The sequence below is a fragment of the Vitis riparia genome, chromosome 1 (genome assembly GCF_004353265.1).
Source record: "Vitis riparia cultivar Riparia Gloire de Montpellier isolate 1030 chromosome 1, EGFV_Vit.rip_1.0, whole genome shotgun sequence".
In the NCBI taxonomy this organism is placed as follows: domain Eukaryota; kingdom Viridiplantae; phylum Streptophyta; class Magnoliopsida; order Vitales; family Vitaceae; genus Vitis; species Vitis riparia.
Window position 1 is genome coordinate 4,017,302 of NC_048431.1, and position 27,704 is coordinate 4,045,005.

The 27,704-nt window shown below is 34.5% G+C and overlaps 4 protein-coding genes across 5 annotated transcripts; 1 reads left to right on the top strand and 3 right to left on the bottom strand.

The window, feature by feature from the left end:
* Window positions 1-37: 37 nt before the first annotated feature.
* On the bottom strand, window positions 38-4,849 carry LOC117912972. The gene is made up of 4 exons (XM_034827801.1): window positions 4,691-4,849; window positions 4,497-4,590; window positions 1,480-1,689; window positions 38-975 (listed from the first exon to the last, which is right to left on the bottom strand). Exons 1-4 carry the CDS (start codon window positions 4,763-4,765, stop codon window positions 260-262), a joined length of 1,095 nt encoding a protein of 364 aa, XP_034683692.1. The 5' UTR covers window positions 4,766-4,849; the 3' UTR covers window positions 38-259.
* Window positions 4,850-5,214: 365 nt separating this feature from the next.
* Window positions 5,215-8,316, bottom strand: LOC117923282 (protein DETOXIFICATION 12-like). The gene is made up of 7 exons (XM_034841510.1): window positions 7,901-8,316; window positions 6,617-7,161; window positions 6,452-6,538; window positions 6,307-6,363; window positions 5,962-6,200; window positions 5,687-5,892; window positions 5,215-5,516 (listed from the first exon to the last, which is right to left on the bottom strand). Exons 1-7 carry the CDS (start codon window positions 8,144-8,146, stop codon window positions 5,451-5,453), a joined length of 1,446 nt encoding a protein of 481 aa, XP_034697401.1. The 5' UTR covers window positions 8,147-8,316; the 3' UTR covers window positions 5,215-5,450.
* A 6,338-nt stretch (window positions 8,317-14,654) lies between these two features.
* LOC117925929 (protein DETOXIFICATION 12-like) lies at window positions 14,655-18,552 on the bottom strand. The gene is made up of 7 exons (XM_034845039.1): window positions 18,214-18,552; window positions 16,325-16,869; window positions 16,145-16,231; window positions 15,922-15,978; window positions 15,586-15,824; window positions 15,286-15,491; window positions 14,655-15,007 (listed from the first exon to the last, which is right to left on the bottom strand). Exons 1-7 carry the CDS (start codon window positions 18,460-18,462, stop codon window positions 14,945-14,947), a joined length of 1,446 nt encoding a protein of 481 aa, XP_034700930.1. The 5' UTR covers window positions 18,463-18,552; the 3' UTR covers window positions 14,655-14,944.
* A 1,809-nt stretch (window positions 18,553-20,361) lies between these two features.
* LOC117912206 (protein DETOXIFICATION 16-like) lies at window positions 20,362-23,635 on the top strand. Of its 2 annotated transcripts, XM_034826712.1 has the most exons (7): window positions 20,362-20,668; window positions 20,812-21,356; window positions 21,935-22,021; window positions 22,216-22,272; window positions 22,447-22,685; window positions 22,789-22,907; window positions 22,973-23,635. In XM_034826712.1, exons 1-7 carry the CDS (start codon window positions 20,378-20,380, stop codon window positions 23,168-23,170), a joined length of 1,536 nt encoding a protein of 511 aa, XP_034682603.1. In that variant the 5' UTR covers window positions 20,362-20,377; the 3' UTR covers window positions 23,171-23,635. The 2 variants fall into 2 exon arrangements, with proteins under 2 accessions (XP_034682603.1, XP_034682612.1); XM_034826721.1 differs by lacking the exon at window positions 22,216-22,272.
* Window positions 23,636-27,704: the final 4,069 nt, after the last annotated feature.

Consider the following 27,704-nt stretch of genomic DNA (forward strand, 5'->3'; position numbering starts at 1 on the left):
GGAATGCTACCACCATTTCAATGTTCAGTTCTTGGGATTCATGGCAACAGTGAGGTATATGATCATTGTCCAAAAGTTTAAGTAAAACAAGTATAAGAAACCAAACAATTTGGCTTTTATCCAGATTATCTTTCAGAGTAAAAAGGGCTTAACTTTGCTGAGTTGAATTAAGTAAATCAAAATATCAAACAATAAAGTAATCTCTCTCTCTCTCTTTCTCATTCTCTTTCTTCATCTCTCTCCCTCTCCCTCTCTCTCTTTAACTTGTCACAGCAAGATTCTGCATTTCAGGTACAAGATCAGCAGTACTGGAATCACCCACTAGGGAATTTAGCTGTCCCAGAGAGCTCCTCAAAACATTGCATGCCTGAATGAAGGTTTCTGTGGTGCCTCCAAGATTTTCTATCTCTGCTTGTATTTCATCGACACTGCCAGATATTTTCTCTGTGGCGGCCTTCATGGCAGGAATCTCTTGTGGGGGGTAAAGACAAGCACCGAGCTCATCAACCTGTACACCAATTCCTTGGCAGAGCTTCAATAACTTCTCCAACGAATCCACAAAATTACTACTCTTGTTTGCATCTTCCTGTTTAACCAAGCCTGTAATGCAGCGGATAAGCTCCTTTATGACTGCAAGAATTTCAGTGACAACTGATATCACTGATACTGCAATTTTCATTTCCTCAGGCGACAGGTCATTGCCAAGATCACCTTCACTTGAATTATCATCATTTTCAGGTATGCTTTCTGCTTTGTTGGAAGCCTCATCAGAAGTTTCATCAGTTGGGTCTGAGGAAGCTGGCTTCAGCTCCTTCATCTCGCGAAGGACATCCTTCATGGAAACTGCAACCTGTGTCATTGTTCGTCCAATGGCTGTGATATTTGTGGCAGGAGTCTTCTTAAGAGCAGAACAGGCCTCCCAAACCGCACCCACTAACTGTGGGATTGAGAGTTTCTGGTCTCTGTTGCGGGATCCTGCGACGCATTCATTTAAACAGAAATTAAAGCTGCATTTATTTTGACAGAAAAAATGCCAAGAAAATCATTTGTTTAGGTTGGCATGCATCATGATATTCATGATGATATGCTATTATTAATGAAATGATGGATAAAATATAAGATGAATGAGGCAATTTACAAAATGCCTCCATTACGAAAACAACTTCACATACAAATTAACAGAAACCCTCCTACCTTATGGAAGATGGTGCAATTTGCTTCCACAAAGTATAGGTTTAGTTCAATAGTTTGTAATTCTTTTCAAGTAGAGAGGTTCCAAGTGCAAAAGGACAAGGAAAACATTTCTTCATGATAGTAATATTAAACTAGAAGGCAAAGTGACAGTTCATTTTACAGTTGACAATGGGATGTTACTGTAAAAAATATTATGTTAACTGCAAAAAAAAAAATTTGACACTTTAAGAAAGGTCTGAATTTTATTTTATTTCTAAATCTTGGAGACAGGGAGAGAGAGATTACCGTAGGAAGAGACGGACTCTTTCAATAACCGAAAACTAGAATCCACAACTTGCTTCACCGATGCATGAATACTGGAAGAAAGAGTAGGTCCTGCACCCACTGTACTTCCATGGGAGAGAAAAAGGAAACCCTGTAGCATATTGAAGTATGCTTCCATATTCCCTTCCAGTGCTGAAACTTCAGGTGCTTCCCCGGTCCAAAGCATTCCAACTGCATAGCCAATTAAGGACAAAGTTAATTCCTGGATATGAAAGGCAGATAAGCAAAGAAGAAATATCAAAAAAGTCTCAAGTGTTATACTTGACATGATATTGTTGACTTGAAATGTTAGATATCAATTCCGCTTAAACATGGAAATAGTATTAAAATAGATAAATAAATTGGAAACCAGTGTTTAATATCGAGCAAACAAGTGTGTCAGATAGCAATAAGTAGGGTCATTTAGAGCATAATTTACCTAGTTTGCATCTGGAGTGCTGTGCTATTGCATACCAACAAATAGTTTTTCAAATTAGCATACCACAATTTCACTTGTGGTCATGGACTATTTGTTCATTGTTCTAAAGTCCTTTGTGTTTGGACACTTTGGGGTATAGATATCCAAAAGTATTTCACCAGAAAACCACCTATGTCGCCATGGTTGTGGTTAGTGCTGCAAATTATTCATGATGTTTATATGAGTAACACATCATGAGCTAAAACAGGGAAATAATATCTTCATTAGGGTGAAAAGAGCCCAATCAGGTAAGTTATGATTCTGAATGGAGATCAATCTACAAAAGCATATTTTAGGAAAATTGAAAGCCCATTCAGCCCTTACCAGGAAAGACCCAAGCTTGGAAAATTTGGTTTTGCAAAAGTACAAGGATTCTCCAGCTTGTATACTGACTTAACTAGCTAACCACACTTCAACTCCAAGCAAGATAACCTTAAACTTTTTAACACAATTACTCTACAAGGCCCCATGAGGATTTGGCCAACAAGCAAACTAATCCCAACTCCTTCCAAATCCACATAATTGGTAACCTAGTAAGTCATGCTAAAAGTTAAAAAGCAAAAGGGGATTAGCTCCAAGCATGTAAATAAGCTCATTATGTCACTACATTCAATTGATACGACCATTTTATTCTTGATGTAACCCACTACAAGTAGAATGAACTCTATCACATCAGCATGAAAATTCTTCCAGTAAACCAGAAGTCATTTCAAGACCAAAAGATTTTATAAGCAGGAGAGACCCCTGCCCTGCCCCTAATCAAGCATGTTTGAGTAACATATATATGGGGTAGGGGCTGTTTGGGAAAATTTTCAAAAACCCGGGACTGGTTCCTTGTGGGCCTGGGTTCTGTCCTGCCCTACCCCAAATACTATAGCATCTTACAATGTTACCCTTAAGAGTTTAATTTATTTCAAATTTGCCATTCATATAAACTACTAGTTACCCACCACCACAGCCTTACCCCTGAATCCTCATCCTCCTCCCTTCATTTCTTCTTTATTGAGGGCTACCCTACCCCACCCACCAGTCTTCGATGGCCACATTCACTTAGGTACAGAAGACAATCTCAACATGACATACAACTAAACAACGTACTTGCCTAATATTTCAAATAATTTCATCTGAACTTCATGGGTACATCGATATTTAATGCTGGAGAATGAGAGAAGGAAATGATGGGGTGGATTGCAGTATCAACTTCCAGCCACTCCTTCATCTAGGGGACAATCCAAAATTATAGTAAGGGGGAGAGACCCTCTTACTGTTGGGAGAAGCAGTCTTAATGCTACTGTTGGGAGAGCAATTGCCTTGAAGAATCTCAGGCATCTCTTCTTTTGGGATGGCTTGGAATTTCTTCTCAAACTTAGTAAGAAGTATTATCATGCCCCAGTGTTTTGTTGTCATTCCTTGCCAATCCACAACAGTGGCTCACTACTGTGCATCCTGCTTGGTTGCCATTCCTATCTATGCCAAGGTATGATCTTCCAGTTCCTCTGTCTACATGCACATAATTCAAAAGATTAGTTTCCAAATACCTCTAATCTGTTGTTTCGTTGTCAAGAAAAATTAGGGAAAGAAAACCCCTAAACCTAGAGTTGCTGTAATGTTATTAACAAGAATTCAAAATATCAAAAAAAATTGAATATTAGTTGTTTTTGGTTGAAAGTTCCTTTTCATGGGCATTTTTGTTTGTTCTTGCTGCTGTCTTGCAATTTCAAGTTTGGAAATGGATGAATAATTGGGATGAATGGGGAGAGGGCAGATCCACTTCAATATTTGCCAATGGGGATGGAAATCCCTTGCATGGCCCATCTCAGGTTTGAACCAGGAATGGGATCAGATTTCCACTTTAGGGCAGGATTAGGAGAGGGGTGGTCCATGTCATTGCCATCCCTATAGCGCTTGGTAAACCATGTTCCTTTAGCATGAGTTGCTACACCTAGAGTGTAAAAGACTGTCAATGGAGAATACCACTCCCTGGAATCCTCTTTCTATCCAAGGGGCTACATTCTCCCCAGTTTCCCATGTTTCCTTGAATCCCAATTCTTCCTCATATGAACTAAGGGTAAATTAAGGTTACATACAGAGATGGCCTGGAATACACTTCATAAATGAAGCCATTATCTTACAAACTCCTGTAAAGAAGAAAGTTTAGCAATTTGCCTAACACCACACAACCCCCAAAGTAGCAGTGCATCCAAAGAAGATCAATGCTACACACCCAGGATTTGCTTATCCCTTTCATTTCAAAACCAAAGAACAACCAATATTTCACCATTTTCAACCATGTCCCACACTAAATCGGTCCACAGAGTAACGTCACAAAGAGTAGCAGTTAAATTCAAATAACATGCACTCAAGTATAAACTGATCAAATCAAACAAGAATCCACAAACCTGATTAAAATTCACAAGCACCCATCACGCTAAAGTCATATAACCAGATAGAAAAGCAAAGTTTGAAACTAAAATCCGTAGAAATTGCATAGAAAAAGGGAGGGAGAACGAAGATAGAATACCAATAGTAGCTTGTTTGTAGACTTGCTCTCCCATCTGTATAACGTCATCCCAACTGACTTTGTCAAGAGGAAGTGAAGATGTTTGATCCAAAACCTATACGCATAAAAAATAGTAATTCACATCATATAGTCCCCCATAGAACCCCGCATAGAATCACACATACACACGAAATTGAGAAAAGGGTAGTGAGGACCTGGAAGGTCTCGTGGATGTTGTTGAGGTGGGAATTCAGAGTTCGACTCAGCTGCTCTCTCTTGGCTCTACTCATCGTCTCTCTGTCTATCTCTACCTCTGGGGTTTGGGCTTTTGAAGTTGTTGAAGACACTGCTGCCAGGGCAACCCTCTACCAGATGAAATTAGAGAACGACGTCGTTTTTTGTAAACAACAGCGCATGCCCCAAAATAACAAAGGTTCAGTTTGGTTCGCGGTCCAAAACCGTGTTCTCAGAAGAGTGGTTTTTTTTTTTTTTTCTTTTTCTCATTAATTTCCAAAAAAAAAAATGTTTGACACGAGAGTTTATTTGAAAATTGCTTAATTTATACAGGTAATTTAGTAAAATATGACTGCTAATATTATAATAAAATCATAAATTAAATTTTTTATTAAAATAATACTATTTATTTATATATTATAAAATGGGGAAAATAACATTTTCATCAAGATATATGGTATCTGTCCCCAACTCCCAGAGTCAGCAATAGTTGAATTCAAATGAAGAATAGAATCAGAAGGCTTTGTATTTCTCCATCACTGCTCTTGATTGCACTGCAATGCCAGCCATGTATTGATGAACAGTTCTCATGATATCACATCCTCAAAGCTAAAGCCTATTGAACTCAATAATTTAACATATTCAAACGCAAATGACTATTCTCATAACTTCAGGCAATATTCCTAGCTTGCATCCTTCACATAAATACAACTAGGCCATCACTGCTTTCTGCCCGCCCATTCACATTAGTACTCCGTTTTCTACTGAAGATGTTCCCTCAAATATCCTCTGCCGTGCCTTGGTTGCCTGCAACATACGTTCACCCAAAAATCTTAAACCAATTATCATGTTTCAGACGTTAAATTTGAGGTTCTATTATTACATCTCTAGGCCAATTGTGGATAAATCTTTAAATGAGACTTTGCCATGAAGAAAGAGGAGAGGGAAAGAAACAAATATACAGATAAAGGGCAAACCTGCTCTTCCCAATTTGTGCGGCCAGTTATGATCAAAAGCAGACTTGTTTGTAGAAGGGAACCAGTTTGCAGTCCAACCCAGAGGCCTTTTCCTCGTAGATGTACCAAGAAAGACAATATGACAGCTACTGGGATGCCACAGAGATAAAATGCCCCAAGGTTAATAAAAGCCCCGATACGCTGCCGCCCGCATCCCCTAACAACACCTGATTTGAAGAAACATTAGCTAGAATTACAGGGAATGGGTTGACTGGTAGGGAAGAAAAAGTTTTCACCAGAAAGAGTCCCTTGTACGCTGTCTAAGATAACAGACAGACAAAGGAAAGGAGCTATGCTCGTGACATAATCCACAACTTCCTCTTCCTCGCTGAATACATAACCGAAAACACGCCGACTGGCAAAGAGGGTTGTGCTTATGACAATGGCCTCTGTCACTGCAAGACATACCGCTGCATGAACAGCTAGACGAGCCTTTTGCGGGTTCCCAGCTCCTAATTCATTTGAAACTCTTGTGCTGTATCAAATCAAGATAATGGGGTTTGCAGAATTAACTACATTGTGTAACAGCATTCAGTAGTATGCATAAGTCTACAAGAATATCAAAGTGAGTTCAATCGAACCTTCCAGCCGAACCCAGTCCATGTGGTATTGCATACAGAGTTGAGACGGTGTTGAGACTGTTCAGAGATATCGACAAAATCTATAAGTTGAAATGGAGTTGAAGGCTTCAAAGATCTAAAACTGAAAAGCGAATATAGAACATACCATACAGAGAGAACAGAGGCTTCAAGCTCTGGGTTAGGTAGAAGTCCGGACAGCAATATAAGCAGCTCAAACGACCACCACTCTAGACTACAATCCGCAGCATGAGAACCCCATTAGCGAAAAACATTTGAAAAGAATACCCATAAATTCCTAGAGAGAAATTACCAAATCATTACAGCTGACGGGATAGCGAAGCGGAAAAACTCTCCGATTCCTCCAAGTACCTCCATTGAAACCGGGACACGAGTTTTCTCACAAGCAGGAGAGTACTTAATGTATAATCCAAGGAAAATTACATTCAACCAGTATGAAATACCAATTGCAAGTGCCCCTCCAAGGCTACCTAGTCCAGACTTGAATACTAAAGCCCAACAGAGAGGTATATGGAAACCAAGAATGGCGCATGAAGTTAGGAGCAAAGGCATGATCAAGCTTTGGGTTTGTAAGTACCGAACAAGGGCCTGAAGAGTCGCATAACCGAAGAGTGCAGGAACTAGCCAAATTGAGATTTGACCGGCTTCATGTGAAATTACAGGGTCCTGGCCTATAAAAGTAAGCAGTTTGCTCATGTAGATCCATATGACAGCTAGAGGAAGACAAACCAAGAAAAGGGAGACAATAGCAGTGTAGGTTTGAGTTCCCAGCTTGTGATATTGTTCTGCTCCATAAGCTTGCCCACATAGAGTCTCCAGTGCACTAGCCATTCCCAACTGCGAGCAACAATGGAGTCCAGTTAGTAGTAATTTACCATAGACACTTAGACAGGACCATTCTATACACAGGGACGTTTAAGATTCTCATCAAACACAATGAAAAGATTTCCCAGACTTATTTTGTGATAAAAAAATTTGTAAGCTAATGAATTATGATGGGTTGGGATAATGAATTCAAGTCCATATGTCCGTTTCTGGTGTACAATGAGCTTTCCATGGCTCGTAGCTCCATGTACTGAATCTTTCAGGATGAATAATTATATCAATTACTATGTTAAGTCAAGCACCAAAATCCTATTTAATGTCTACCTATTTGGCTATCTGGTGGATGCAAAGGGCGGCACTGCTGCATGACAAAAGGGTAACTTTCAAATACCCATGGCTAACTACTCTATCGTCTCTAAGTTGACCAATTGCTTCCGAGAAAATACTAAAATACTCAGTACTTTCACTTGCTTCCCAAGATTTGAATAAGGAATTTGTTTAATGCAATAATACTAATCTTTGTCTTTCACTCACAATAGAAATTAATCACCTGCTTCCCAAGAATTTTTTGCTCAGGTATTTCCAAATAACTTTCCTGAATGTTTTCGTATGACACCGTCTTCCTCAAAAAACGCATGCAAGGTGTCGTGAGGATAGCATTAATGGATATGTCCAAGATACGGACATGACCAAAATGTGATAGGAAAAGATCCATGCAATCACAATTAAAGAAAAAGGTAATACAACTCACGAGAAAACTAAAGCCGGTGACGCCAGAGAGGGAGATGGCTATGGCGGTGCTGGAGAGAGCAAGCTCACCCAGGTGTCCAACCATCATTAGAGATATAACTTGTAACAAGTACTGTGATAGAATCACAGCAACCATGGGTGCAGCCAAGCAACCCAACCTCTTCACTTCTTCACCCACCAAAACCCATCTTAAACCCTCCCCCCTTTTCTCTCCACCTTTGCCCTTCACCAACAGGCTCTCTTCCATGTCTCTCTCTCCGGCCACCCACAACCCACAACCCAAAAATTAACTGTAGAATGGAGAGAGAGGAACGATAAAGGGTGAAAGGGGAGAGAGCGCACGTGCTTGAGGGTGAAATTCTGACGGTGTCGTGGGGGTATTTATTCAAAGTCGGTTTTTTTTTCCTTCTGTATTAAACCATTCATCTTCCCATTCCAACCGTAATTTTGCTTTGCCGTTCAAGCTTTACACTCCTGGAAGAGCCTCAAGTCATAAATATACGACTATTTTACATCATAAAAAAAAAATCGGCACCTTGATTTAATCACATCATGAAAATATCTAAAGGCAAAAGGTAAAACTACGGATAAGGACAAAAGTGGCATCGTCCTAATCGCCGAGTAAAACGGTTATTAAAGCGAAAATGACTTATACGTGATGAAAACTAATTCTATTTTAAAAACTTATGGCTTAAAAAAAAGAAAATTACTTATACATAAAAAATTAGAAAAACATTGTGTCTGGTAGAAGTTTTGTTTTATTTTTTTATTTTTAAATTTTATAAAAGTTTTTATATTTATTTGATTAATTTTGTTTTAAAAACTTAAGACTTAAAATATAGATATATAAATTAGAAAAATATAACATCTTGTAAAGACTTTGTTTTATCTTATATGAAAAGTTCTTTTATATTTAATAAAAATTTTATAATATTAGCATTGTCCTTCAAAAATCATCACTTTGATTTCAATTTAATTTTTAATTAATATTAAAACTAAGAAATTATCACAAAGGAGACGAACATATGAAGTGGAAACAATGAAATAAATTATTTTCTTTGATATGTGACAAAAGTTTGTTCCTTCCTTATTAGTAGTTAGTATGTAATTTTGATCATGTTTTGGGGTCGGTTTGTTGATGAAAGAGTTCATTTGATATTTGAGGATGAATATTGAAATTGCATGGAAACAATTTTACAAATAAAATCAATAATGTGTTTGATAGTATTTTTATTTAAAATATTTTTAATTTAAATATATTTTTAACGTATTTTTTTAAAAATCACTTATAATGTATTTATTTAAAAAATATTATAAGTGACATTTTATATTATTAGTAATTTTTCAGATTTTTAAAAGTGTTTTCTAAATTTTATCATATAACTAATTTTTTTTTCGAAAATAATTTATAAAATCACTATCAAAATATTCAACTTAATTAAAATATGAGGCAATTTTTATAATTTACTCTTTATTTTATATATACAAAATCGTCTGGATTTTACTATATCGATTTGCAAAAAACAAAAGAAAATTATATTTTTATATTTTTAAAAGATAAGATTACTTGACAAGTTATTTCTAAAAACACTTTTCAAATACCAAAAAATAAAAATGCTTTTGGATACATAAATTTTATTTATTTTTAAAATAATTTTATATTTCAATTTTGTAAAAAAAATGTAAATTCAAATTATATAATATCAATTAAATTTAATTTATTTCTCATGAAAAATAAATGTGAAACCAAGGTTTGGATAATCTTGATTTTGATGATAACAAAACAAGGTTTAAAACTAATGATTATATTTCAAGTATAATTATGCAAGATGATTTTCAAAGTGGCAATCACAGAGACAAATCAAGTTAAGGAGAAATCATGAAGAAAGAAGACCACCTCAAAGAGAAGTGTTTTTCAAGATCCAAGCTTCATAAGATCTCTTTGTAAGGTTATTGGTGCACTAGAATTTTCATGCATTACATTCTTTACTTATACACCAAAATCATTCGAGAGTTATTTTGTTTTAAATATTTTAAGAATTGGATGATTTCATGTTTTCAACTAAAACTTTGGGTTAAATGTCTTTCAAACTTATTTTAAAAGGTTTTAAGTTGAAAAAGTTGTTTGTTGAGCCAAAAAACGGCTCAACCGGTTGAACCGGGTGAGGAACTGGTCGACCGCAAGCTCAACCAATCAAGGTCCGGGTTGACCCACAGCTCAACCAATCGATACCCGGGTAGACCCCTAGCTCAACTGGTTGATGATGCAAAAAACTCTCTTTATTTCAGAATGGTTGTTCAACCGATCAAGGTTGAACCTCAACCGGTTAAGGTCCGGTTGAGGTCCGGTCAATGTCCAACGATCACCTGCCAAGCATTAAATGCTGACGGCTAGTCAATCAGTCGACCCCTAGTTCGACCGATCGAACCCCCAAACGGTTAATTTGGCTTTTCTCTTTTATAAAAAAACTCCAATCTTCATTGTTTAAAAAGTTTAACCTTCTCAAACCTTTCTTAATTATATTTGAGCATTGGAAGAGTGTGTTTTAGTGTACCATTATTTTAAAACTTGCATATCTTTAGTGCACCTTTCAATCCTAATTTTCTTGTATCATTTGAGTTTAAAGTTATTGTACTAGGATTTTTGTGAGATCATTTATTTGTAAACCTTTGAGAAAAAGTTTATCAAGAGTGTGGTATCTCTTGAGAAGTGTAAAGGGTGCTTGGAGCCAAAAGTCCAAGAGGGTGAATTGGAACCATAATCCAATTGTATTGCTTGAAGGTTTGGTTTGGAAGCCTTGAATTAGTGGAACCTCAAGATCGGAATTGAAGTTAGAGGACAGTGGATGTAGGCTGGGTTGCGCCGAACCACTATAAAATCTTATGTTTGCATTCTCTCTTCCCTACTCTTATAATAATGGTTATTTATATTTATTTAAAATGAATTAAAAAAAATAAATAGTGTTTAATTTTTTATATGTAAATAAGGCACATATATCATTATATGCACATAATTAAAAGGAAATTAACAAAAATAAGTACAATTAAAAGAGATCATATATAGTTGAAGATTTTAAATAGTGGTTGGTAGATAGAATGAAACAAGAAAAAGACCATATTCTACTTGATTTGCTTTTTTATAAATTTTTAAAAAATATTTTTTATTTTTTCATATTTTCTTTATATTTTAAAAAATATGTACATCTCATTTTATTTTTATTTTTTTTTTATAAAAAAAAAAACATTAAACTTAACTAAAATTTATTTTTTTAAAAAAATCTTTTAAAAAATAGTAAACTTTTTAAATTTGCACCACCAAGCAAGCTCAAATTTGTCCCCAATATTTTCTCACTCTACCAAGCTGGTTATAACTTAACTTGTAGATATGCTGGACAAGGGATGTATACCTGGACTAAGGCTGGGTCGAACTGCCTCTCACACCTGAGCCAAGGCCCAGCAACTCCAGCTGGTATGTGTCCTGACTCCCATAGGAGGAGCAATAGTTGAATTCAAATGAAGAATAGAATCAAGAGGCTTTGAATTTCACATCCTCAAAACTAAAGCCTATTCAACTCAATAATTTAACTATTCCAACGCCATTCCACAAAACTTTTGGTCCCAAAACATGATGGAAACTAAACCACTAATCTCATAACTAAACCACAAAGCAAAGGAGCCATGTTTGTGACATAATCCACAACTTCCTCATCGTCACTGAAGATATATCCGAAAACATGTTTGTGACAACAGCAGTGTAAGTTTAAGTTCCCAGATTCTGATATTGTTATGCTCCATAAGCTTGTCCACATAGAGTCTCCAGTGCACTAGCCATTCCTCACTGTGAGCAGCAATGGTATCCAGTTAGTAGTAATCTACCCTAGACAGGACTATTCTATACACAGTGACATGTTAAGATTCTTATCAAACACAATGAAAAGATTTCCCAGACTCATTAATTTTGTGATAAATATGTTTGTAAGCTAAATGAATTATGATGGGTTGGGATGATGAATTCTAAGTACTCTAGATGTCTGTTTCTGGTGTACAATGAGCTTTCCATGCCTCGTACCTCCATGTGCTGAATCTTTCAGGATGAATGATTACATCAATTAATATGTTAAGTGAAGCACCAAAATCCTATATAATTGTCTGCCTATTGCCTATCTGGTGGATGCAAAGGGCGGCTCTGCTGCATGACAAAAGCCGGTGACGCCACAGAGAGAGAGATGGCTATGGCGGTGCTGGAGAGAGCAAGCTCACCCAGGTGTCCGACCATTATTACAGATATATAGCTTGTAACGAGTTCTGTGACTGGATCACAGCAACCATAGGTGCAGCCAAGCAACCCAACCTCTTCACTTCTTCACACACCAAAACCCATCTTAAACCCTCCGTCCTCTTCTCTCCACCTTTGCTCTTCACCAACACGCTCTCTTCCATGTCTCTCCCTCCGCCCACTCACAACCCACAAATTAACTGTAGAATGGAGAGAGAAAAAAAGGTTGACATTATGATGGTGTCCGGTGCAGTTGGCCCTGTATATTCAACTATTCATCTTCCGATTCCAACCGTTATTTTGCTTGCCGTTAAAGCTTGAGGACTCCTGGAAGAGACCCAAGTCATGCATTACATCGTGTAAAAATCGTACCTTACTCTAATCTAAAATTTCAATAACTTAATCAGGTCTTGAAAATATCTAAAGGCTAAAAGCTATGGGGAGCCATTGTAACGGTATCTATCAAATAAAACATATTAACACATAAGTATATATATACTGAGATTTAAGTCATTGAACGAAGATATTGATAATGAAGTCAAGGATATAAATAAATGTGATTAGAGTATAAATAATGAAACCTAAAAATATATTCATGACATAATGGGGAAATATGGGATGTTTATAATATTTCAAATTGAATATGAAAGAAAATTCTCCGATGTTAAATAAATATAGACTCCTCTTAATTTTATAAACGCGTTTTAAAGTTGTCAGAACTCATTTAAATTTAGAGTTGACAATATTTATATGATTGGAAGTGGATCATTATAAATGGTTTCAAAGTTGATTTTATACGGGGGTTTGTGATTCGTAAAAAGTGTCATTCTATTTGATTCCATAATCCCATGAAATATAATAAAAACATTATGTTTAAATGAGAGTTTGTGATATCTCATATCGAATAAATGAGAAAGTTCTGATCCTATATAAGTATGAACACTTTTTAACTTTGTAAATGAATTTTAAAACTATAAAGTTCTCTTTAAACTTAAAACGATTAATATCTATATAATTAAAAATGGAATTAATGATATTTTTTCAATAAATATAAAAAAAGTACAATTTCTATGGTAACTTAACCAAAAAACTAAAACAAGTATTCATCCTAAATCCCCAACTTCCTTTTTTAATCATGCATCTATCCACCCCTCGTGCTCAAAAAGCATTAGGAATAAATTTTGCTTTCTTCAAATTATAGCAAAAAAATTATTTAGGTTAAATTTAGGTTTTTTTATTAGCATTTTTTGTATAATTTAATGGACATTAAAATCTTCTAATATTTATAAAAAAAATAATCTTTTTCTAAGGTTTGGTCTGACTTTATTCTAAAACAACCATTCTTTAAAGTTTGGTCCAACTTTATTACAAAACAAAAAATTGACTTGTGGACGACACCATTTGTCCAGTAAAATGATAAAATCAATCGTTTGTTTTTTTTTTTTTAATTTTTAAATAAATTTAATAAGATTTTTTATATTTGATTGACTAATTTTATTTAAAAGGTTTATAAATTAAAAAATAATTTAAATAAAATATTTAAAAAGTTACTTTTTATAAATAAAAAAAATTGATTCTTATATAAAGAGTTTTTTCATCTTTAATAAAAAATTTATAATATCACTATTGTCTTTTAAAAATTATGACTTTAATTTTAATTAATATTAAAAGCAAGAAGTTATCTTAAATAAGACATTTTAGAATTTTTCTTTTCTTTTCTTGGTTTTTTATAATCTAAATTCTTTTATTTGATTCAGAATGAAAAATAAAGAAAATAAAATAAATATAATAAAAATTATTTAATATTTTGTATTTAAAAAAAAAAGAAATAAATTTAAAAAAAATCATAAAAGGACACTTAATGAGAATTTAAACCTAATTTTTTTATTCACATTTTTTTCTTTAATTATTCTCTCTATTTTTCCTTGCCTACTTTTCTCAAAATTTGCAATTCATAGTTATTCTTTATATATATATATTCTACTTTTATCATCTGTGTAACTTGTTTATATCACCAATTTACAAAATTTAAAACGAATAGAAATTTCATTAAAATAAAATTTCTATTAATGATTTTATCAATATGTTTATTAAATAATTTTTTGGATACCTTAAAACTATGTTTGATTTCCAAAAAATTTGAGTGGAAGAAAATACCAAAAAAAAAAAAAAATAGAAGGAAAGAAAATGTGAAGGAAAATAAAAAACAAATTAAAAATCAATAAATTATTTTTATTTACTACTTCAAAATCATTTTAACTTATCCATATAAAAATTAAATAATTAAAAATATATAAATTTTTAACTAATTTTAATTATATTTTATTTTCTTTTATATTTTTCGTAAGACAATCAAATATGAAAAAAGCATTTTCTTTTATATTTTTTTTCTTTCCTCAGTATTTTTCCCAAAAATTAAACATAACCTAAATAATAATAAATTATGTGAAAGAAGTAATGGAGAAAAAACATGTAGAAATGAGTGATGAAAAGCATGTTTGAAATTATTTTTAAAAATGATTCTCAACTGTTTTTTACAACAAAACTCGATTTGGGAGCTCAAATTTAAAAAACAGTTATTCGTGGTTTGTTCTATGTGAAGATTAAACATAAGTCGATAATTTGACACATCAAATGCCGTTGCTAAAAGCTTTTGTGCCAAAAATTGATGGAAACTAAACTAGTGATCTCTTCGTCTGCTTAGCGAATATTTCTCTTTTACCCAACCTTAACACCAACCGAATAAGCCCATCAGTAGCTTCTGCTCATTCACATCAGTCTATCTTCAACTGAATATCTTCCCTCAAATATTCGCTGCCTTGCTTTAGTTGCCTGCAACACACAGGAGTGATAAATGTCGAATAATGATTTGCCTCTAGGCCAACTATCCCAAGGTCATCAGCCACTAAATCTTTACTGTCACATTTCATTTGTTTGCCAAGGTGGAAGAGGAAAATGAAAGAAACTTGGGAGTCTTGCATTATCCAGTGAAGAGGTCATTTTCAAGATCCTAGATTTTCTTACATCCCTTCCATCTAATTGGCAACCAACTGAATCAAATGGGAGTTATGGGTCAGACCAATATTGAAAGGCAAAGATGGAGGACGTACCAGTTTTTCCCAATTTGTAAAACCAGCCATAATGCAGAGCAGAGTTGTTTGTAGAAGAGCACCAGTTTGTACTCCAATCCAGAGGCCTCTTCCTCTTAACTGTAACCAGAACGCCAATGTGGCAGCTACTGGGATGCCACAAAGATAAAAGGCTCCAAGATTGATAAAAGCCCCTATATGCTGCCACCCACATCCCCTAGCAACACCTGATTTAAACAAATATTAGCTAGGATTATAGGGATGATTTGTCTCTTGGCAAGCGATGATGGTTAATTTGACTGGTAGAAGGAAATACTTTACCAGAAAGAACCCCTTGCATGCTGTCCAATATGACGGACAGACAAACCAGAGGAGACATGTTTGTGACATAATCCACGACCTCCTTCTCGTTGCTGAACAAGTAACCAAAAACACGACGACTGGCAAAAAGGGTTGTGCTCACTACAGCTGTCTCTGTGACTGCAAGAAACATGAGTGCATAGACGGCTAAACGTGCCTTTTGTGGGTTCCCCGCTCCCAGTTCATTTGAAACTCTAGTGCTAAACCGAACAAAGAAACATGTTTTGCAGTATTACTACATTGTACATAGTGATCTGCATAAATCGACAATATTAATGAAGGTGACTTCAAGCAAACCTTCCAGCAGCACCTAGTCCATATGGTATCATATAGAGTGTTGAGATGGTGTTGAGACTGTTCAGAAAAATTGACAAAGAAACTATTAGAATTGTACTCTTTTGACAAATGAATTCTATCAAATCAGATGAACTTCAAGATGATATTTCAAACTACATTTTTCCCATTTTACTTTTATCAGATACACAGAGATCCAAATCTGGAAAACAAATGCAGAACATACCATACAGAGAGAACAGAGGTTTCAAGCTCAGGGTTGGGTAAAAGCCCGGACAGCAAGATGAGCAGTTCAAATGACCACCATTCTAGACTACAATCAACAGCATGAGAACCCCATTAAAGAAAATATTTGAAAGGAACACCATAACTCCAATAGACGTTGAACAAAAAATAGAAAGATTACCAAATCATTACAGCAGAAGGGATAGCAAAGCGGAAAAACTCTCCCATTCCTTGAAACACCTCCATAGAAACTGGAACACGGGTTTTCTCACAAGCAGAAGAGTACTTCATGTACAATACCAGGAAGATCGCATTCAACCAATATGAAATGCTAATTGCCAGTGCTGCTCCAAGGTTACCTAGTCCTGACTTGAAAACCAAAACCCAACATAGAGGCATATGGAAACAAAGAGCAGCACAAGAACTTAGGAGCATGGGCATGATCAAACTTTGTGTTTGAAAGTACCGAACAAGTGGCTGAAGAGTCGCATAACCAAATAGTGCAGGAACAAGCCACATTGTGAATTTACCAGCTTCATATGAAATCAAAGGGTCTTGGCCCATGAAAGTGAGCAGTTTTCCCATGTAGATCCATATGACAGAGAGTGGAAGACAAACCAAGAAAAGCGAGAAAATGGCAGTGTAAGTTTGAGTTCCTAGCTTGCTATATTGTTTTGCTCCATAAGCTTGCCCACATAGAGTCTCCAATGCACTAGCCATTCCTAGCTGTGACCAATTATGAAATCCAGTTATGATTACTTGTCAAAAACAAGAAGTCCAGAGTACTCAACCAGCTTGGTGATTCAGCAACCAAACAAGCCAAAATTTAGTCTTTTTCAGAAAACACAATTACAGAAGGGCAGAAAACAGAGAACTAAATCAAATAAAGAGCATGTGATGAACAAATTTGGGACTCCATTTAGATTATTTCTTATTTGACATCATAATGAAAGGAATTGTAGCGTTTGGCAGTAAATATAACAGTACAGTTTGGTCATGGAGACATGAATATTTGTGCATTTACTATATATTGCTAAACACCATGAAAAGAATTTCCAGATTCATGCTGTCACAATTTAGTCAATTATGATGAAAATTTCTTTGATTCTGAATAGACAGAATCCAAGCCCATATGTATATTTCTGGTTGAATTTCCAGATTCATGCTGTCACAATTTGTCGCCTAGTCAATAATGATGAAAATTTCTTGATTCTGAATAGACAGTTCCAAGCTCATATGTATATTTCTGGTTTATAATGAAAGTTCCATGGGCCTTACCTCTATGTGCTGAAAACTCCATACTGAGAGGCACAGACAATTACACATGAGTTGCTAAGCCAAGCACTAAAATACTATTTAATTGGCCTCTCATGGGGTTATAAGGCCGGGTGCAGTGTATGTTGGCGTAAGACCACTGCTGCAGGACAAAAGGATAACTATTTTTTTTTTTCTGTCATGTTATTTTCAACCACAGACAAAAGGTGGCTTTCAGAGAGCCGTGACCAACTAGCCTACAATAGTTGTCCAAAATTTGACCAATTGCTTCCCTGACAATACTCTAATGGTCCCAGCATTTTTAGTGGCATACCAAAATTAAAATGAAAAGCATGCTTGAGGATATAAATGAGAAACCTTACATCCTGAAAAAACGTACAAAAATGGGTGTTCTTTTGAACCACATGCATTCTTCTGAAGATTGCTTGGTCATCTAAAAGCTACAGAAAAACCTAATTTCATCAACAAGTCCATCTTTTGTAAAATCTGGAATATCCTCTAATTTTTCCTTCAACAAGGAAAGAAGTCAGAAAACATTGTTTGGAAATAACGGAATGAAGGATTGGAGTGTAAATGGGACTCCACCAATCAGTCCATCACCATATAAAACTGTTGGGATTTGGTGATTTCACTTCAGAATTTGTGTCAAGACTGCAACCAAAGGAGTAATAGCAGGGAATTTCCGTACAGCCTCTAGTGAGGACGGCAGTGAATCCAACCCCCCACATAGATGCAAGAATGAAAAAGTGAAAGAAAAAGACAAGAGGCATCAAAGAGAGAGAAGAAGAGACTTACAAGAAAACTAAAGCCACTGACGCCGGAGAGAGAGATGGCTATGGCGGTGCTGGAGAGAGCAAGCTCACCCAGGTGTCCAACCATCATTACAGATACAACTTGTACCAAGTATTGCGATAGAACCACAGCAACCATGGGTGCAGCCAAGCAACCCAGCCTCTTCACTTCTTCACACACCAAAACCCATCTTAAACCCTCCTCCTCCCTCTTCTCTCCACCTTTCCCTGTCACCAACAGACTCTCTTCCATATCTCTCCTGGGATTCACATAACCCTCAACCCACAACCCACAATCCTCAATCGTCAAAAAGAGAGAGGAAGAGGGAGGAAAAGAGCGAGGCCAGACTGTCTTTTATGTCATGGGGATACTTATATACAAGACATAAGATGGGAGATCTTCGTATGGGTCATCAAATGATGACATATCTTCGATGGCTGGAATTCCAAGTGTCATCAGGGGATTAATCTGATTGATGACATTGGACGACAAGAGAATAAATTTCTTTAATTTTCCAAACCATTTATTAGAGATGAAAAAACAATTAGGAGGAAAAAAATCGTTGCCCAATAAATTTTTGAATTAACGGGGTAAAAGGGATAAAATAATTTTTATATTTATGAATTTAATATTTTTCATATTTCTTTACGGATAACTTATTTTTAATATAAATATCATTAACTATTTCAAATATTTACCTTTAGGTTTTAAAAGAAAGAATTACTTTTATAAAAAGAAAAAAATAAAAATATTTTTGTTCAAATTGTATAAAAAATGATAGAGAATTAGATTTTCAAAATTGAGTTTTTAATGGTTTTCTTAAACAAATAACCCTAAATTTTTTTGTCTAAAACATAAATGTGATTGAGAGAAAAAGTTGAGAAAAGGTTTTGTCAAAAAATGTAAAAGATAGATGAAACTTACATTAAAATATATATTATTTTCATATTTTTATTAAATTATTAAATTTATTAAATTACATAACAGTATAAAGCTAATAATATTATTTTTCAAAATTTGACTTCACCCTATTTTAAAATAATTTAATTATCAATATTTTAAATAATGGGAGATAAAATGGTATGTGTTGAGGCCTCGTATTCCTGATGATCCACGTAGTTGCCAAATGGATGGACATACGATCTCAACCAATATAGATTCCTGATTCAGCTGTTCCTGCAAAAGGCGTCCGGACACATCCTCCGATGGTTTTGTCAGCCATGGAAAGAGAGATAAAATCAGTTGGCACAGTTGGTCTTTTACTAGGTGTCGAAAAGCTTACCTTCCTCCTTGCGCGAAGGTTTATATATATAGCATCAGAAGTTCTCTCTCCTCTATAAATGATGGAAGGCTTTTTGGTTTACCATGATGCCACTAGGTGGTGGCAAGGACATCCTCACTCTATGGGCGGCTGTCAGAGATCGTGGGAGATGCCGTGACTGTTAGAGATCGTGGGAAGTGACTTGCCGTCACTTCTATCTTTTCACTCTGCAGGCGTCGAGATGTGAATTGTGATAGGATGTCAGAATGACGTAGTAAGGCATGCTTACTTTGGCCGATGATCCGGATCAAACATATCCGAATAGAATACGAAAGGTCGTCGGATGAGCCAAAACATATCCGGATAGAATATGAAAGGTCGCCGGATGAGAATTGGCGACGGTTTGGATGTGATGCTTTGCCAGTGCCGTGTGCTTCTATTTCAGGGAGTCCGGATAGGAGAAGCGCGCCACGTGTCTTCTTGGGGGATCCGGATGGAACTGATCCGGATAAAACTGTGTGCCACGTGTCGTCAGGTGTAGGGTCCCCACAGTATGTACATTATTTTTGAAATTTAGTCTTTACCCTATTATTTACTTTCATTTATATCACTGCCAAATGGTCCTTACCTTATTACCCTGTTGTGGCATCATCCTTCTAGACTTTAATGTCGTTTGACCGTGAGCTCTAGCCTCTTTTCTTGTGTAGGCCCTTAAAGGGCTTACGTCTCTTAAAAATATAGAGTGATGGAGAAGTGGGAACCACTGAATTAAAATAAGGTTGTTTTTTTTTAGGTGATACAGACGGATCTTTGTCACATTATCAATAAATGAGGCACATTGTTTTTTTTGTGTGTCGTGTATGCATTTGAAGATGCGCTCTGATATCATATTGACCAGATAGAGGAATGGCTATGGAAGGTGGAGAAACTACATGTCTTCAATCTCCTCTGATTGGACATCAAGGGGACAGTCATGAATTCGATGGAGGAACATCTGGGCAAGGTTGTTGCAGAAGAGAGATTATTGAAGAAGCAAAGAAGCAGCTGTGGCTGGCAGGGCCTCTTGTGGCGGTCAGCATGTTGCAGTACTGTTTACAAGTAATCTCCATCATGTTTGTAGGCCATCTTGGGGAGTTGCCACTCTCTGGTGCTTCCATGGCCACTTCATTTGCTTCAGTCACTGGTTTCAGCTTATTGGTAAGTGGGTAATCTCTGTTTCAAGCTTTGGTCTACATGCTTGGACTTCTGTTATATTCACAAGCCTGTTTGACCTTTTAATTTTGTAGCTGAAGTTACATTAATTCTCAGGCATTTATGAAATCTCTTGAAATGTGTAATAGTTAGGAATAGGAAGTGCATTGGAGACACTTTGTGGGCAAGCCTATGGAGCCAGAGAGTACCATATGGTGGGTGTTCACACACAAAGAGCAATGCTAACCCTTCTTGTCTTGAGCATTCCCCTTGCATTTATATGGTTCTTCACGGCCCCTATTCTCATATCTCTGGGCCAAGATCGCAGCATATCTACAGAAGCAGGGATATTCAATAGGTGGATGATCCCAAGCCTTTTTGCCTACGGCCTCCTGCAATGTCTCAACAGATTTCTGCAGACACAAAACATTGTTTTCCCTATAATGATAAGCTCAGGGATCACAGCTGTTTCCCATATCCTCGTTTGTTGGCTTCTTGTCTTTAAATCTGGTCTTGGAAGCAAAGGAGCAGCCTTGGCAAACACCATCTCGAATTGGGTTAATGTATTTATGTTGGCAGTTTATGTGAAGTTTTCCCCTGTTTGCTCAAAAACTTGGACCGGGTTATCAAAACAAGCACTTCATGATATTCCCAACTTTTTAAAGCTTGCAGTACCTTCTGCTACTATGATCTGGTAAATTTCCTCTGCTTTTCTTTCTGCTATTGTTATTGACCGGTAATTCTTGCCATGAACAAGGACATAGAGAACATAATCAACAAAATATAAAAATTCCAAGAAGATCTGGCATTTCACTTCATCAACCAGGAAACAATGAAATGACTGTAGCCATTTGATTTGGAAATCACCCTGAAAATTGTTATGCTTATATCCCATCTACAGATTCAGTCTGCTAACTTAACTGGCTTGCATGGCGTAATTTCAGCCAACCAATCATCTAGTTCATATCAATAATTGATAATGACCATGCAAGTTGTACTCTGTTGTGACCCCATTTTCAACTATAGCTGCATCTTTCAAGCACAAAAAGGGAATAAGTTGATTTCTTAGATGTCCTTTCTTGAGCTTAAATTTATACAATGTGAGTATTACACTTGAATGTGGAATTCCCCTGCATATGCGAAAGAGTAAATGCTATTTTAATTTTCCCATTTACAAAAATGTTACAGTTCTTAAGTGATTATTTTTCCATTAGCCATCCATATTTTCAAGTACTCAGTTTTTGGTAACTTAATGCCTGTTCTGAATTGCAGCTTTGAATATTGGACATTCGAGATGATTGTTCTCCTATCTGGCCTTCTCCCAAATCCCAAACTTGAGGCATCTGTGTTATCGATAAGGTTTTTATTCTACTTAATTCACATTCAGACAAAAACAGAAAGAAAAAGAAAAAATGACGAATCTTTCAGCATACTTACATTTACTTAATTGTAATGGTTGTGTTACTTTTAACCTGGGTTAATGATATAAATATTCATATATTTGGACTGAGTATCTGATCTTCATTAGCAATTCTCGTTCACTTAATTCATAGCCTTAACACATGTTGGATGGTCTACACAATCTCTGTTGGTCTTGGTGGAGCTATAAGGTCAGTCTTGCAATACATAATGGCAATTTTTGTCACATTCCTCATCAAATTCCATTTGTACAGCAACCTGCATCAAAAGAAAACAGAAGTCCTAAAAGAATTATATTTTCCTCTTTGTTTTCGGGTTTATATTGTTGATCAGTAACCATCTGTTCATATTATGTTATATTGAAGTGCAAGAGTTTCAAACGAACTAGGTGCCAAGCACCCACAACATGCACGCTTGGCAGTATGGGTAGTGATTATAATTTCCATATCAGAGGGTGTCGTGGTTGGAACCGCTACTATTTTGGTACGCCATGTCTGGGGAAAGCTGTATAGCAATGAAGCAGAAGTTATCAGATATGTAGCTAAAATGATGCCACTTCTTGCATTATCTAACTTCTTGGATGGATTCCAATGTGTGCTTTCAGGTTCTGATTTCTTATTATAAGGCTTTGACCACAATTCTTATTAAAATTTATGCTCCATCAAGGTGAAATTGATCTCTATTTGCATTTTCTTATGCATATATAGGGGCTGCTAGAGGATGTGGATGGCAAAATATTTGCACAATGATCAACCTTGGAGCTTATTACGTCGTGGGAATTCCTTGTTCTGTGCTATTTGCTTTTATCTGCAATTTTGGAGGCATGGTAAGTTTCTCTCCTAAGTTCTGTATTTTCGTTATTTCAAAGGAATTGAAATTTTTATGGCTCAGGGGCTATGGATGGGAATCATATGTGGCCTTGGCATACAAGTGACAGCACTTGTTACCATGAATTTATGCACTAATTGGGATGAAGGTGTAGGGGCATCTCTCAGTGCCTGGGTTTTCCATCCAAGTTTGCATGATGAACCAATGAGAAGAGATGAAGAAAATGAAGAAGCAATTGTCCTAGATTATGGGCACCCATAGCAGGAAGTACATAATTACACTTACAAAGCAACATCAACACCTCAATAGACCACACTTGCAAATTGAAATATAGACCCAACAGAATAATTCCACAAGTAAGGGTGTATAAGAATGCAGACAAAAAAAAGGAAAAAGGAAAAAGGAAAAAGAAAAACAAGTGGGGCTTGGACTACTTGTTCGGTTGATTGGTTGAGCAACCCAACCCAATATCATAAAATCTTAGTTAATAAGATGATTTTCATTACCACCATATATACATTCACAATGTTTTCAAGCACATAAACAATGCTGTTGAAATGAGTTCTATTGGCTGCTAGCTATAATTCCATTAGTTTCTAGTAATATTTTATGGTTCTAGTAGCACCTCAAGCATTCTTTATGATTCTAGTAATGGCTTGAGCATTTTCTATGATTTTACTAGTTGTTGTAGCACCATGAGAATTCTAGATGATTTTCCTTTGTATATATACTTACCTTCATACTATTATTTAGTTACATATCACAATGGCAGAAGGAGCACTTACAAATGCACAAGATCGCTATAAGTGTTTGGCTTGCAAGGACAAATTCAACGATGACAAATGAATTAAGGATCATAACAAAATAAGACATAAAGATCATGATTATGTTTGTGGCAAATGTCACAATGCTTTTAAAACAAAAGTTAAGCTTGAGGAACACAAATTGAATGACAAACATGGAGTTAATAATTAACTTTCTTTACATTGAAAAATTATATTAAAAATGTTATTATAATTCAAATATTGAGATATTATATCATTAAATTATATAAGAATATGATAATATTAGTTAAGAAATTAATTTGATCATTAACATAATTTGTATTTTGTTAGTTGAATGTTATCAATTAATATATCTATGTTTATTTATTTTGTGTTATATTTTTTAAAATTTAATACTAATTTATGCTTTTAAAAATTGCATACCAATCCAAGCAATACAAATGACAAAGACTTAATAAAGTTTTGATTTGTATATAGGTTCCAGAGAATGAGGAATGAAAATAAAAGGGAAATAAGGGGAAACATCGTTAGCTTATACAACATAAGAACCTTGTTTTCAAACTTTTAGTTTGCAAATTAGGATATATTAATACTAAAAGTAAAACAAACACAAATAAGAGTTGATTGGGATGAAATAAAAAACTCCCTTGATCATTTTAGTTTTTAGGTTAAAAATTATCGTATCATGACATTCATGCTCCTCTTCAAAGTAGCCTTCGATGTTGTCGTTAGTGAAGTAGATGCAATCCTCGTAAAATTCAGGATACTCTCTACAACATATGAAACAAATAGGTTATGTCCCAAAAGAAAAGTATTACGATTAAACGTGTTCACTTCTTACCATATGTTCTTTTTAAAATCCAATTGAAGTATCTCAAACATTTTTGTCTCATAAACATCATTGAGCCAATGCAAGTCTCTTAGCACTTGTAGTAGATCCTCACACAACTCTACTAAATAGTAGTAATTAATTAGAAAATTTAATATATGGTATGAATGTTGAAGTTTCCCAACATTCCTATTGCATATAAGGTACCCTCACAACATATGGCATCCATGTAATTGTTGATCTCCCTTTCTTTAAAAAATCTCATCCGTTCTTCACATGGTAACCCTCTTCTCATTTTATAAGATAATTCACCGTTAGTCTTTGGATTTAAAAAATGTTAGTTTTCTGCTAATTACTATAAATTGTCATAATAATGTGATTGGATTGTGAATGAGGACAAGAAGCCATTATCTTGTATATGAAGGCTTCAATGTGCTAACTATGTCAAGCGGAGGATCTTGACTTACCATTGTCGGAGGTAACTATATTTACAATTTGGACATAAAATGTAAAAAGTTTAAAGCATAAAAATGAGTGCAATTTGTCGTCAACAAATGGTCATTCCATAAGGTGCAACACCATGTAATTGGTATCTCAAGGAGTTCAATTTTATAAGTTTCCTCGTTAGAAATGGAAGAGTTTGCGGATTTTGTTATCCTTATTAGAAGGCGTCAACAACATCAACCTTATAACGTTCAAGTAGTGTAGCATTGCCTTGGAGGCAACCAATTCCCATGTCACATATATTGCTCTAAATCGACTCATATTTACAGCAATATCTCCTAATTCTTTAAAAATTAGCTCCAACAGTCCCATCAGCATGCTACTCCAATTAGCAATACTAGCCATATTATCAAAATTAAACATTTTTAGATGAAAATATTGTTAAAGAATAATATAAAAAATGATTAACTTTAAATTTATTTATTTATTTTCTTTTTTATTTTTCCTTAAATATTTTGGAAATAGCTTTAGGATTTCAATTGCATTTTAGTATTTATTAATTGCTATAAAAAAAATCAATTACTAAGAATTTTGGGATAAGTTGATACTATTTGATGGTTCAAAATCAAGAGAATTTGAGTTGTTTTTAATTTTTTAAACTCAACTATTATAACAAAATTCTAACTTTAAAAACAATTAGCAAAAATACAATACCCATAATACATCAAAAGGTTAAAACATATATAAATACATCCCTCAAAATAACGAGACCAAAACCCGTTCCCTTACCACTTCACCACACCCCATTTAGATTTCTAGTCAATACTAATAAACACTAATATTGTTATTAGTCGTGTTGGAAGGTTGAAATTGGTAAAACTTCCCATCAATTACCATTTATATCCCGGATATATAAACATAAATAGTAAATTACTTACAAGTTTCATAAATTTCAAGATTTTATTTTTAAAAAAAACTTCCTATTTAATCTTCAATAAATATTTTTTTCACAAAAAATAAAAATTTTAGAAAAACCTTTTAGGAAGTTTTTGAACCTCCTTAGAACCAATTTGGTAAATACCTGTTTCTAGAATTTGTGAATATCAAATTACATTTTCCATATTAAAAATACTTGGCACAATTTCTATAAACCTACAACTTGCAAGTGCTCGAGTTGCACCCACCCACCCTATAAAAGATAAAGGGTTAAATATATTTTATCCCTTCAAAATTTAGTGTGTTTTACATTTTGTCTCTTTATATTCAAAACTTATTAAAAATCTACATTTTACCTTCAATTACAAACTCTGCATAAAATTAAAAAAAAAAAAAATCATTCTTTTTCCCATTTTGAATCAAGCACTAGTTTAAACTTGGATAGAATCAACTTTAAATTGTCTACTTTCAAACATAATTTTTCAAAAGCTTTCAAAATATAGTAATTACCAATTTTAATTTTTTATTTTAGATAGATGTTAGCATGACTAATTATTATTTTTACGTACTGTGAAGTCAATTAAATTTCCTTGGATTTAGAAATTATATAATAAAAAATTATTATGATATTGAGATATTAGATTATTAAATTTTATAAGAATATGATATTATTAGTTAAGAATATGACTATGAATATGATCATTAAACAAATTGTGATCAATTAATATGTCAGTGTTTTTATGGTTATAAATTTTTAAAATTTAATACTAATTTATGATTTTGAAAATGGTATGTCAATCCAATAAATACAAATGAGACAAACTGGTAAAGTTTAAAACATTGTCAACTTATGGAATTTGTTTTCTGACTTTTAGTGTGCAAAATATTCATAATAAGTAACAATTAATTCCTAAAACCTCTTGTGACCCAAAACAATGGAGATGTCCATATTTCACTATAAGGAAAAATTGGCTTAATGACTCCAGTTTTTAGGTTAAAAATTCTCATATCATGACACCCCCTCTTCTCTTCAAAGTATCCTTCAAAATCATCATCAGTGAAGTAGATGCAATCTTCTTCAAATTCAAGGTAGTCTCTACAAGATATAAATTATATGTAATGTATTATTTTATATGATAATGGTAGCATATTTGGTGAATTAATTTATTATTAACAATCTATTCAAACCATTTAATTTGTTATTACATTAACATTATTAAAATCATTTAATCAAAATTAAAAATGGAATTGATGATTGAATTATATGTCTTTTAGTAAAAATATTATTATATGTGATATAAAACAATTTTTAACATTATTATAAATTGTTTTTTGCAAAGGCTTTATAATTATTTAAATAATGTTAAATGTGAAATAAATTTTATTTTATAATTTAAAAAATTATTTAATTATATTTATTTTTGTAAAAAATTTCATAATATTTTTGTAATTCTTTAAGTTTTTTAACTATCTTATTTTAGATATGACTTCGAAACGGATGTGCCTCGGACTGTCTGAGTCAATGTCCGACTTTGAACCATGCCAACAACATTGGCCTTGAAACGTTCAAGTAGGAGCTTGAATATTTTATTGGAGAGACAGTTTGCAATAGCAGCAGCTGCTAGAACAAGTGTAGGACAGTAGGAGCATAAAGGAAGGAATGCATGCTAGACAGTTCAATTATTTGACTACTTATTCTGAGTTTCTAGGCTTATCTGGGTCATTTTTTATTAACCTGGTTGGTATAGAAGATGCTCGTGTGGATCAAATATTCCAACAATGTCGGCATGCTTTTGTGCTT

Coding starts and splice junctions, on each gene's coding strand:
- LOC117925929 (XM_034845039.1), bottom strand. CDS start 18,462: ATGGAAGAGAGTCTGTTGGTGACAGGGAAAGGTGGAGAGAAGAGGGAG. Junction 15,979..16,144: donor ACCTCTGTTCTCTCTGTATG/GTATGTTCTGCA, acceptor TTTTCTGAACAG/TCTCAACACCATCTCAACAC. Junction 15,825..15,921: donor GGACTAGGTGCTGCTGGAAG/GTTTGCTTGAAG, acceptor TGTTCGGTTTAG/CACTAGAGTTTCAAATGAAC.
- LOC117912972 (XM_034827801.1), bottom strand. CDS start 4,765: ATGAGTAGAGCCAAGAGAGAGCAGCTGAGTCGAACTCTGAATTCCCAC. Junction 4,591..4,690: donor ACATCCACGAGACCTTCCAG/GTCCTCACTACC, acceptor TTATGCGTATAG/GTTTTGGATCAAACATCTTC. Junction 976..1,479: donor AGAGTCCGTCTCTTCCTACG/GTAATCTCTCTC, acceptor AATGCGTCGCAG/GATCCCGCAACAGAGACCAG.
- LOC117912206 (XM_034826712.1), top strand. CDS start 20,378: ATGGCTATGGAAGGTGGAGAAACTACATGTCTTCAATCTCCTCTGATT. Junction 20,669..20,811: donor TCACTGGTTTCAGCTTATTG/GTAAGTGGGTAA, acceptor AATGTGTAATAG/TTAGGAATAGGAAGTGCATT. Junction 22,273..22,446: donor GGTCTTGGTGGAGCTATAAG/GTCAGTCTTGCA, acceptor GTTATATTGAAG/TGCAAGAGTTTCAAACGAAC.
- LOC117923282 (XM_034841510.1), bottom strand. CDS start 8,146: ATGGAAGAGAGCCTGTTGGTGAAGGGCAAAGGTGGAGAGAAAAGGGGG. Junction 6,364..6,451: donor GCCTCTGTTCTCTCTGTATG/GTATGTTCTATA, acceptor ATCTCTGAACAG/TCTCAACACCGTCTCAACTC. Junction 5,893..5,961: donor CGTACAAGGGACTCTTTCTG/GTGAAAACTTTT, acceptor TCTTCAAATCAG/GTGTTGTTAGGGGATGCGGG.